At 43.4% G+C, this 12758-nt stretch overlaps 1 protein-coding gene across 1 annotated transcript; it reads right to left on the reverse strand.

Annotated features, from left to right (window-relative positions):
* Positions 1-1276: 1276 nt before the first annotated feature.
* LOC308296576 (heme A synthase COX15-like) lies at positions 1277-12468 on the reverse strand. The gene is made up of 9 exons (XM_080739888.1): positions 12273-12468; positions 9407-9594; positions 8839-8961; positions 8268-8454; positions 6444-6611; positions 5977-6058; positions 5406-5560; positions 4572-4685; positions 1277-2929 (listed from the first exon to the last, which is right to left on the reverse strand). The coding sequence occupies exons 1-9, from the start codon at positions 12357-12359 to the stop codon at positions 2798-2800; spliced, it is 1236 nt and encodes a 411-aa protein (XP_080596014.1). The 5' UTR covers positions 12360-12468; the 3' UTR covers positions 1277-2797.
* Between the last annotated feature and the right edge of the window lie 290 nt (positions 12469-12758).

The following is a 12758-nucleotide window of genomic DNA, read 5'->3' on the forward strand; positions in this document are numbered from 1 at the left end:
TACTTTCGGTGGAAATAGCAAATCTTACAGTGCAAGCTTACAGTGCACTGCGACACATTGAGAGCTTGTAGATCGTCTATTTTCGGTGAAGAGATTTGGTGTAGAGGGAAATACTAGTGGATCTAAAGTAAAGCCCTGGGGTACTCCAGTCATATCGTCTGTCGGGTGGAAACCTCCTACTTCCAAAACGGTTCCTTTAAAATGGCAAAAGTAGCTAGATTGACAAGGGCCGGGTTTCCCAAAGCGATTTTAGCCCATCCTAGCTCACACATGGTTGTAGAGACCAAGCCCTGACCGTCATGTTCCTGTGTAAACACAGGGTTCAGGCAGAGTGTCTTATTTAGCCCCCTACAACTACACTACACCATCATTCAGATTTCCAAAACAAAGTGCTTAATAAAGTCTCACACCTGTCTAAATACGTACGATACAGCATTCTATAATTACCTGTATCCTCCGTGTTCTTTAATTAGATGCCTTTTTATCCAATCGCTGTCTGTTTATCTCAATGGGGTTGGTGCGCATGGGTAACGCCAGGAAATACATGGGGAAACAGAAAGCGATCGGATAAAAAGGCTTCTTATTAAAGAACATGGAGGATATGGGTAATTATAGAATGCCATACCGTATTTAGACAAGAGTGAGACTTTATTATGCACTTGTGAAATCTGAATGTTGGTGTAGTTGTAGGGCTGGCTAATTAAGTCGCTCTGCCCGAACCCATTGTAAACACGGGGCTTGGTCTCTACGACCATACGTGAGCTACGATGGGCTAAAATCGCCAAGGTCAAAACGGCAAAGCTTCACTTTGAGCTTGAAGATCTGATACTTGTGTGTGATGCTGTAGTATGATCAAGTGGTCAATTGTGAGAGAACACAAAATGTTCTGAGATCAGAGGTTTCTGTCCCGACAGCAACGAAACGGGGTTTAAGTGGTTACGTTTACGTTATTTTTCTACTTTGATTTTACTTTGAGGGGGGGGGGAAGAGTGGTCTGTCTTCGTTGGTCCTTGCCAGTGCAGATGTTTGACTTCCACTAGTCCTGACCAGGAGTGAAACCTGTCTATGCCCGCATGTACTGTGTCTAGAGCAATGAGAACCTACTACTAACCCGTTGTACTGACAGTGTCTAGTGAGCTAGCCTCAACTGGTTGCATTGCATTATTCAAGATGTGTATATTTTGTACAGACAATAAAGGAAATCACAGTTGCTATGCAAAACATTGACTGGAGAACTAATTGCAAAGTCTTCATAATAAGTGCTTTTATTTCCGGTTTAGACAGTGCCGTTACATTTGCATTTCCAACTATATACATACATTACAAAAACTAATCCAAGATACCACTTTTCTTTTCATAATACCTTATAAATTATCGGCACAAGGTCAAAACAAAAGATATTTAAGAAATAATTTACCTGTACACATAATACAGCGTTCAATTTAGTCGAATGGCGCAAAGTTGTCCCCAGTTTAAGGTAGACTGTTAAAGTTACAATCCTGAGCTTATTTCCTCTAAGCATGATTGCCTACGTTATTTTTTGGTCAAATTGACATTTCTGCTTCTTTCCCTCTAAGTCTAAACTTTTCACTTATGCGGAACTACTTTTTTTTTTAATGAAACAAGCATTCTGATTAGGCGAGTAGAGTTAGGCAGAGATGAATAAAGGCAGATCTGCTCGATGAATTGAATACACAGGATCTCAATGGAAACACACCCTAGGCTCATTGGGTTATCCACCTAGCATTCTTTTGTATAAAGCTGTGCCACTGTGCCTTTTTTGCAAACTGTTCATAAAGTATTCAATCAAAAGATAAACATGACTTAGGCAGATAACGATTTTTCACTTCTTTTCTGAAAACCTTAAAAATATGATTGGGCAATTATGCTATCGGAATACAATATTTTTATAGTATGTTAATACAACATACTTCATGTTCTTCCATGGAGAACTTTAGACCCTGGTGGCTGACAACTCCAATAAGGGTTTGATTTGAACACTAGATGCACCGCCATCTTCACTGCACTTCAGATCATCACCTCTCTGTCAGGAGAGAGAGAAAACTTACAGTAGCTTTAATAGATCCTACTCTGACATAAGGCAATATAGGACCAGCACAATTCCTCGCTCATAAGCTTAAAAAGAAGAAGACCAAAATACACGAAGGGTAACTAATTACAGTTCCATTAGTATTCTGGCTTCAAGCCAAATATGTGTCCTTCACTGTACACTACAGAGCCTGATACAGGGTGGAGAGTCCATTTTAATTTGCATAACGTCTAGTGTAATAGAGAAGTTAACAGATGGTCAAACCCCTTCCTCCCTCCAAAAATAAAACATCATCTCTCTCAACAAGAGGCATGGTCGAACTAGAAAAGTGCTCTCCTTTGGGCGCAGATCTCCAACAGGCAGCATTGCCTATATCCAGGTCAGTTGTGAGGTATGGCCGTCCGGACACAATGATATGATATGGAGTATGAAAAGCTTAATGGTAAATTGGCTGAAGATCTTAGGTCAGTGTTACCATAGTGAGGGTGGGACCTAAATTCAGAGTCGTATCATTATCCAAGGAATCCAGGGCAAAAAAAAAAAAGGAAAAAAAATGTATGACCTACAGTTCAAGAGTTTTAGGCCAAAACACGAAGCAGACTCTTATAGTGCCACCATGAGGCCAATATGAAATGGGGGTGGAGGTTCGTCCCTGCCTGGCCCCACTGGGAGTGTGCGTGCAACGTTTCACGCTGATGGAACTGACTGGGGGCGGAGGGGTTTAATCCACAGGCCTGCAGCAGGCATTTACTTGGCCACCTTGCGGAGCTCGGCCAGGACCCAGATTGCCAGGGACAGAAGGGCCACGGAGCCTGACTGGTGGGTTGCTGCCAGAGGGGTGGGCACATAGAGCAACAAGGTGCTGATGCCAAGGGCCACCTGAGTGAACACAAACACACAGCCAATGTTAACCACTTATGCCAGTGGTTCTCAACCTGTGGGTCCCCAAATTATTTTGTGGGGTCCCCAGATGATTAACTTAATGCGCAACGTTCTTTTCTCACTCAACAGTAAACAAACCAACAAAGTTTTAAGTGTATAGAGGGTATATGGACATTTCTAAAGTGACAATTTAAGGACGTTTTAATACCTCTAAAATGACAAATTAAACATTGGCCAAATTGTCTAATATTAGAGGCAGAAATTGTGAAATTGCGTTTGAGGCGTGAGCATGTAGATCTACTATTTTCACAATAGAACCGTGTTATACAAAATGTAATGCCTCATCTCTTAGCGCTTGTCAGAGTAGGGGGTCTCCAGTTAAAATATGATTATTTTGGGGGTCATGGCCTGAAAAGGTTGAGAACCACTGGCAGAGAGTATTACGATTTTATGGAAGATGCCTCTGAATATGTTGCTAGTTTGACCACTTCAAATGCTCTAATCTTAAAATAATAATCAAAAATGGTGCCCAGTAGGGATGGCCAAATGGAGATTTTTTCTTAACCGATAACCGTCAGGCCTTATCAGTTAATTAACCATTAACCGTTAAGGAAATGTGTTCAGAAATGCGCTATTTTAGCGATTTAAAAAAGGAAAATAGGCCTACACACGTTTTTCCCCATAATAAAGTGCTACATTTACACATTAAAAACAATAAAACTGGGAGAGACAAGAATACAAATGTTTTCTAAAAGAAATGTGTTTTTGCAAAGAAACGGTGGGATTGAAATGCTCAGTGTAATGTGATGCGCTGCCGCCAGGCACGTGCGCACATACAGCAAAAGGGGCTTGAGCCCTTAACTTTTATCCGTCTGAAAAGGCCCTTTTATAAATGTCAGCCCATGCCTCTCTAAAATTCTGTGGACTCCCTGGCAGTCGCCTAACAAAACAGCAGCAGCAGCAGCAGCGAGGCGGCGGAGACGCTCGCATGTAGCCGCATGTCGAGAAATGACTTCCAATCGTATGACTTTTGGAATGGTTGAATTGGCTAAACGTGATGTCCATTTTATTCATTTTCTTCTCTCTCGCCCATGTTTTGTGTGTGCTGATGCAGCGATCATTGAATTTGCGACTCTTGAGGTTTGTTATTTTCGCATAGCCAACTATGTAACCAAGACCACTTTAGCGTTCCTCACGTCATCAACATGTAACATTAGAAAGTTGTGTTTTAAGCTCTTCTTAAACGGGATTCAATGTGACGGCGGGGGTCTGTTTTGTAAAATCCGACGAGGGAGCATTTGTTTCCTGATGAACAAGTCAGCGTGTACAGCAGCGTCGCAGACGCAGTTGCATGAGTGCATGGATGTTACACAGACATTGGTGTCCAGAATGTTGTGACCACAGCGCGTTTAGTTGCATGGTTGGTGACTTGATGTTGAGTAGATATTGGTGTACGGGGCTTTTGGTGTGACACATGGGTTGATTTCCCTTTTCTTTTCTTTTTTCATCGGTCAAAATTAACCGTTAGTGCTTACCGGTAACCAATTTCTTATCGGTTTAACGGTTAACCGTTGGCCATCCCTAGTGCCCAGTGGTGTCAAACTACTGTAAAAACTCCAGGACTAAAATCCTACAGTACCTGTCCATAAGCCATCGCTGTAAGGAGGCTGATGGCGATCTTGGCCCTCCTGGGCAGCACCATCCTCCTGGAGTACATATAGAGGCCTGTAATGGCCGTCAACGACGAAATTGCCTGGAGAGCAGAGAAGAAAAGGCTTAAAAGCTCAAAGAGATGGATTCGCCGTTGTCGGGTGAAAACCTTGTATGTCCAAAACCGTTCGTTTTGCATTTATCATTTAAAAAATGATTTAAACTAGTGAAAACAGCCGATCTACAAGCACACAACGCCTCGCGGTGCGAGGCGTTGTGTGCTTGTAGATCTGCTGTTTTCACTACTTTTGTGCGACAGCCTTGTCTGATGAAGCAGGGCTTTATTACGGAAGAATGTACACATTTGAAACTTGGAGATACGAGGTTTCCACCCGTCAACGACGATATACATTATAGTGTGTGTGCAACCACACACAGCAAGATTATCGAGGAAGTCAGACACAATAAAGTCATGATTAGGCCTGTCACAATTAATTACATCATTGTTTTGCATAATCGTTTCCATGCTAAAAAATTTCCATACATTTTCAAAACATTTCCAAAAATAGCAACTTTGTGACACGCTGTACGTTTGTAGAATAGCTATTGCTGCTATTTCTTATATTATTGATTATGAACCCTATTTGTGTGACAATTAATCATCAACCTGACTTATTTTCATTTTGCTTCCGGGACAATTATTGTCACTGACGCTACAACAAGACCGATGTGTTTGTCAAAATAAAATCAAAATGAAGGCCACACATGTACTGTATTCCATAGAAAGGACTGACCAAAACTATGGGAGTTATGTTTGACATACAAATATTCGGTGGTCAAACTGCACAGTGGTGGGGTTCTCAAAGAAGTTCTTGAGGGTAGGGGAGAAGGCCAGCAGGTCATCAGGCACCCATCGCTCGCCCATCTTTGGGAAGGAGTTGTAGACCAACCCGGCATCTAACCCAGCAACAAATGCACCTGCAACACAGTGTGGAGTTGTACATCAGACCAGCGTCAAAGCCCCGCAACAAATGCACAGCATTCCAAAGAACTACTTAATTAACCAATTACTTGATTACAGTTTATATTCCATTATGTACGAAGCATACCTAGTTAGTAGTTACACGCACATCGACAGTGGGTGCTAGGCCAAAACAACTCATATTTAAAAAAAGATAGAGCCTGCACACCAGCTTCAGGTAAAAGATCACTTAATCAAGGTGACAATGTTTCGACTCTTACAGGATCTTCATCAGGTGAGTATAAAATGCACAACTGTTCAGCCATGTTTTAAACACTTTAACTGGGAATTAGACAAAATACAATTTAAAATCTGTTTTGTACGGACCAGATCCACACAACATTGGGTACTGGGACATTGCAAAGGGTCATACCTGATAGAGCAGTAAGGAAAACCAGTCCTCCAGTGCCCTTGGCAAACCTTCTGAGTTGGGCCAGGCGCTTGGTATCAGCCAGCTGAGGGAAGAGAGAGACCGAGCATTCATAAATACTAGACCCACCAACTCTGCATATGGGTGTAGTATAATAAATGAATATGTATTCGTCCCTAATCCCCGTCTAAAATCGTTTGGGCCAGGGAGCCTCAGCCCTGTGCCAGTGTGTTGGTAGAGTTTCAAAAATCCCCCAAATATGTCACATTTTATTTCAAGATAATTTTTTGAAAATAGCAAAATCTACAAGCTCACAATGGGCTGTGCGCTTGTACAGTAGATTGGATTTTCAAACAGCTAATGTATACTGTGACCTATAATAGTAGATTCTTTTGGGCTTGTTTTCCTAGAACTGCTTGCTTATTTCTCTCACAGAATCTGGCAGCACGGTGTGCAGACGGTGTGGTTACCTTGTGGGGCGGCAGCAGCATGGTGAGGCCCGTCCACAGGCTGGCGCAGTAGAGCAGCAGGGCAGAACCCAGGTGGGCAGACAGTCGGTACTGACTGACCCGTGGGATGTCGTACGACTCTGGCTTCTCCTCTAGACCACTCTTCACCATGTACCAGCCCAGCAGCCCCTGAGAATTTACAAAAAAATAATTTCTCAATGTTATTTAATGACAAAAACTATTCCTAGTTACAACTAAAAATATTACAGTTTGCAAGCATGTTTCTAAAATGTCCTCATGATATCGGGGAGTCCATATTTAATGTGTAGGGCACAAACACTAAAAGCAATCTCTGAGTTTGGAGATAAATGACCTGAGGGTCTACTAATTTAAGTTCAGGAGGTCCTTTGTTTAGGAGCACTTTGTAAACAATTACGAACATTATGCCAGTGTTGAACTAATTTTACAGCCAACTTCACAGAAATTCAAAGATTGGAACGTCAGGTATCATATCAACAGTAGAGTGATAGCATAATAAAAGCTTAACAGTGGTAAAAGCAGCATTTTGATATATTATTTTATGATGACATTACATCTGTGTTTTTCGAATCCGTGTCTTTCAGCTTTTAGGAAGAAACCAAAAATACACAGGGAAGACAAATTTGCACATTATAACCTCACCCGGTGGTCGGTCTATACTATAATTTTGCAAATGTCTGTCTGTCTGTCTGTCTGTCTGTCTGTCTGTCTGTCTGTCCCAGCGTTTCTCCTCGGTGGCTGGAGCAATTGATCTGAAATCGCATCACCATCAGCATATGAACACACCTGACATAACTGTGAAGGCCGTTTGTCACTTTCACAAATCGTATGCTGTATATTAGCATTTTTATGCTGTATCTACTATCTATTCTGCATCTAGCATGAGGCACATCTATTCTGCATCTAGCTTGAGGCAAAATGTTTAACCAGCTCTGTGTGTGTGTGTGTGTGTGTGTGTGTGTGTGTGTGTGTGTGTGTGTGTGTGTGTGTGTGTGTGTGTGTGTGTGTGTGTGTGTGTGTGTGCATGCAGGCAGGCGGGTGTGTGTGCAGGCGGGCGGGTGGGCGGGCGGGCTGGGGGGGGGGGGGGGGGGGGGACAGTATCTCTGTAGCCATTAAACAAAACGGGTTTCTTACATTGATGCTCCTACATCATGCAAGCACCAGTTAAAGTTACTTTCCATCCCTCATATACTGTGTGCACAGTGCACATCCCATAACCCACACACTGCACATCATTTTGGGGGTCCGCGTCAATATTCCGACGGGCCGGTGTTCCGACACTAAAACTATAACCCTAACTCTACCCCCAACCCTAAACCTAACCTCAGTAAACCTTACCTCAGTAACTAACCTGCCGACGCTAAGTAACTAACCTGCCTTACGCTAAGTAACTAACCTGCCTTACGCTAAGTAACTAACCTGCCGACGCTAAGTAACTAACCTGCCGACCATGTCGGAACAGCGGATAGTCGGGATAGTGGGTGGACCCCTCATTTTGGAGCTCATATCTTTGAACGGGTAAGGGCTAGTTAGAATAATTGTAACTCCATAGACACATACAAAACAGAAAAAGTACAAAACAATGGCACCACCTCTTTAATTAAATGGGTTCCTAGATTCAATCAATGCTACACTTATTGAGTATGTCCGGGTTCTTTGGGGTAATTTATCATGACCTGCTATTGCTACCCATCTGTCCACAATGGTTGCTTGTAAGAAGCAACATCGAGTGTCAAGTAAAGACGAATCACTGCCGCGATCCTTTTGCTCTCATCCCTTTACGACTCTAACTGTTATGTGGCTCACCTGGAAGAAGACAAACCCACACAGGCCCACTGCTCGCCACTTCATGGAGCGGTTGAAGTATCCCCTCTTCCAGAAGTACATGGTGGGCAGGATGTACGCCAGGCCAACCAGCCTGCCCCACATACGGTGGCCCCACTCCATGTAAAAGATGAACTTGAACTCTGGCAGAGTCATGTCGTGGTTCATTCTGTAGATGCACACACGTGATGACAACAGAGTTCAGAGCATAATCAATGGGAGATGTCTGTTTGACCATGCTTCAATCCGTAGGTTTAGAATAGATCAATGGTTCCCAAGGTTGAGATGGTGGGCTGCGAGACCCCAAAATAATTGGCAAAATACTATGATTTAAATGATAATAATGACATTAATATTCAAAACGTATCATGTATCATGATGATCATACCAATAAATAAGAACTTAAGTATACTATGTTGGTTCCATTGATCCAAGTCGGAAATCTTAATTATAATTCATGATTAAAATAAACATGCTCTGAAAATGCATTTCAAGTATGGGCACTGATCCAGTAAAGGTTGAGTTTTTGAGTTGAGACTGCTTTAGATCTTACATTTTGAACTCTGGAAACTGCTGGTACTTGGAGAATTCAGCCTCCCACTCGGCTTGGGTCTGAGGGGGCTTCATCTCTCTCACAAGATGCCAATCCACCATGGACAGCCCCGACTCAGTCAACCTGATCACATCAAACAAAAAAAGGATGTATTATTTTTTATACTTTAGCTATTCAAAATGGCAGATGCACAAGCTCATCACGTGGTACAGAGTGCTGCGCTATGAGCTTGTAGATCTGCTATTTTTGAAAAAACTTGAACATTTGTGCAAATCTTTGAATATATATATTATTTTAAAGTGACATTTTTTTACTAAAATCTTTGCTTCTGGGGATCCCTGGAAATAAATATTTTGAGATGGGGTCTGCTGTCAAATACATATAATTCTAGGGGTCCTTAGAATGGCGTCCATTAAAAACTCATAATAAAGATAAAGAAACAACATTTAGAAGACAGTTATTTGTATTTTTTAGGTCTTATTGGGATAAATCTGTGATTGTGACAGCCCTGTTTGTAAAAGAGTAGGACTGCATCATTATGGACACAACCACATAGCTGTTTATTTACCTGGTGACTCCCCCCAGAACAATGGCCCCCACCACCAGTCCGCTGCATCCCACCAACCAGCGACCAACGATGCGATTGGTGGCAGCGTTGGGTACAGTGATGGCGGCCGGAGTAGAACCTGTCCCTGCTTCCGCTGTGATGGTGCTCTGAGTTCTCTTTACCATCCACTGTCGCAGCTGCGGACTCCTCTGTTGTAGCAGAATAAACATAAAGAGGTGTTTTTGGTTAGCGTTTGCATCTGGAGATCGAGCAGAAGGCGGCGTTAAGGAAACCGATCCCCTGACGGAATCGACTCACCCAACAGAGCTGCTAACTTTAAACCAGTGTTAATTTTTACAGAACTGTGTCAATGACATAAATGTCATTCTTTACCCCTTTTGATCTGGTCACAAGAGCCACGCTCTCTACCCGCCAAGGTGCATCCTAAGGGTCGATCCATACCGTTATAAGGAGCCTAACTAAGTTCGGTTCGGCTCTAGGCAAACCCAAATATGGTTCGTATCCCCCGGTTCGGGGGCGCGTCAACCGACTAAATTCGGCTCTACGGTGCTGACGAAATGTTGTGACCTCCCGACTTAATTTCGGTACTCAGCGGTGGCTTCTCATTCATTCAGCCCGGCTTCACGTTCATATTCTCGGCTGTGAATCCAAGGAAACAGCGGTCGTTTGGGAGGGAGACACGCCGACTTTCAAATGCTTGTGTGGCCGAGTATTGGGCTTCGCAGAGCGGACACAAGTCAGCTGTCTCTCGCTGTGGCTGGAGACGAAGAGTGGTGGACTGGGAGGCGCGCGCGCGACACACACACACACACACACACACACACACACACACACACACACACACACACACACACAGCTGCGTGTATCGCTAACGCGTTGCCGACCGTTTTAAAGACAAAAGCTAATTGCTATTTGCTAGTGTCCGTGTTGATAGGTTTTCCACGACGAGTTGTGACTGTGTGATGACATGCATGCAGCAAGGGAGGCGGCAAGTCTATAATGTGAGCTTGTAGATTAAATGTTTTTACAGAGCTCGATCGAGCGTTTGTGAGTGTGAGAGAGAGAAGAGACCCCGGCCCCGCTGGAGCTGCTACTCACTCACTGGACCTCCAGTCATTCAGCGTGCAGCGCGAGGGAAAGTCAAATTTGTATCCCCCTGCAATGCTCATTCATCGGCCACAAACGTTGTCATGCCACGGACCTCCAATATTTACAAGCAACTTCGGCACTAGCCGTTAAGAAAGTATGGATGAACTCCCCCCAAACCTAAATAATTTCGGGTCGGGGCGTCCTCCCGAACCGAAATTAGTTAGGCTCCTTATAACGGTATGAAACGACCCTAACCCACCTCACTCCACTACCAGCTCTGCCTAGTGACTACATCAGTGGGTCTGCAGGAAGTCCCCAATCACACAAGTGGTTAAGATCAGGCCTATATTTCATTTCACTTATCTAACTATTAATTTACCGAATGTCTGTCTGTCCATCCACCGTCTGACCGTCTGTCATGCTGACATCACTGATACTAAACAGTGTCGCCCACCATGGTAACAATGCCCAACTGACATCAACAAAGCCCAACTGACATCACTACAGTGCCCAAATTTCTGGACACGCAACACCATATATGGGCATAAAAGAATGCAAGACAGACAGACGGATACAACAGGCATTGCACAGCTGAACTGGACATCGACGGTGACAATTCTGATCTGGGTATTCCAATTTTTTTCTGAGTACATCCAATCCCTCATCGCACACCCCCGGGCACAGCACTAGTAATTATTACAGAACAAAAGATTTGTGAATATTTCTAATAATGCAATAATATTTCTAATAATGCCTTTTAATTCAAATGGCTTGTCAGTTGTTTCTGACAACTGACAAGCCATTTTAATTTAAAGGCAAACCTACTTTTTAAGGTCTGACAGCTACTACACACCTCTCCATATCGAGTATCAACCCACCCTACCTAGTCACTTCTACCGTACCCGCCTGTGGTGCACCCTAGCCCCGCTACACCGCCCCAGTCCTGATCATCCAGGGATGAACATCCTTTAAAATCACCCTGAAAAACCACTTAAAGGCGGCAGCCACCCGTAACTGGTAAAAACAAACTTAGCCCAGCTTCACCCTCCCCCTGACCCTTCTATTGTAAATATTTACTGTGTATATTTTTGCAGTTTTTTTTTCTTACAATATTGACTGCATACTGTGTTCTATCCGTCTGTCATTCAATGTTATGAGATACATGAAGGTTTCCTGTGTAGCTTACTAGGATCTCCTTTGATTGATTGATTGAAGACTTTATTAGAAGTTTGCATAGGAAAAGGTACAGTTTCATCACGGTACAGTTCACTGGTACAAGGTCAACTAAAAGGAGATCCTAGTAAGCACTTGGCTTATTTGGCTTATACATATAACATTGAATGACAGACAGATAGAACAGTGCTATGCATACCTTTTAGTTGACCTTGTACCAGTTAACTGACTGTACTGTCATGAAACTGTACCTTTTCCTATGCAAACTGAAACTTCTAATAAAGTCTTCAATCAATCAATCAATCAATCAAACCAGCCTCTCTACTGAGCGTCTGAGCCCCGATACGGAGCCGAATCAGGGAGTCAAATATATCGGCACAAGACCCCGGCTACGTGCAATACGTGACTGTAGGAGACGTTATCTTATATTCCAGATCAGGGCTTGCCAACAAAACGAGCCCTGCGATGATATAGCTTGTAGATCAGTTTTTGTCAGCATCAGATTCAGCCCAGCGACGCCGGCATCGTCTGACCTTTTTTATTCATTCCCGAGGTGAACGATAACGTTAGCACAGTTAGCATCATTTTAATACGGTGTACTCACGCTGCTGCTGTGTGTGAACGCTTTCCCCCCGGCAGCCACACTGCGACCCCCGCAGAGGACCAGCGACCTTAACGTGGGCAGCAGCATCCTGACGGCTTCTGTCTGTGATCCAAGGAGTGAAAGATATAAACAGTAAGCTAATCATAAAGCTCATAGAGTTATAAGATACAGCTCCATGTTTTGTAACACGACATTCTTATCCAACTGACCCCGGCCGTCACGTGACGTGATGTGACGTGACGTGACGTGACGCGTCACGTGGAGACTGTGAGCAGTGTTGCCAGATTTTGCGAGAGAAATAAGCCAATCGTTCTCAAAATGTCAATGTTGTCTCCTAGTAGTGACAAATGGTTGTTACTTGGTTCCCTTTGTACACTGTGAGAGTTACAGACTTCAAGGTTCAATCTAAGCGCGTGACATTATCATCGGTCACCACCAGCCTATTCGCCTATAACTTATTCGCCTCAACACATTTGGTCCTTTCGC

This window comes from Nannobrachium achirus (genome assembly GCF_963921795.1).
Source record: "Nannobrachium achirus genome assembly, chromosome: 13".
NCBI classification, from domain to species: domain Eukaryota; kingdom Metazoa; phylum Chordata; class Actinopteri; order Myctophiformes; family Myctophidae; genus Nannobrachium; species Nannobrachium achirus.

Bases quoted from the DNA above. Each gene is read 5' to 3' on its own strand.
- LOC308296576 (XM_080739888.1), bottom strand. From the start codon at position 12,359: ATGCTGCTGCCCACGTTAAGGTCGCTGGTCCTCTGCGGGGGTCGCAGT. The intron at 8,962-9,406 runs GTAAATAAACAG...TGATGTGATCAG, and splicing joins GTTCTGGGGGGAGTCACCAG to GTTGACTGAGTCGGGGCTGT. The intron at 5,561-5,976 runs GTATGACCCTTT...ACTGTGTTGCAG, and splicing joins TTTCCTTACTGCTCTATCAG to GTGCATTTGTTGCTGGGTTA.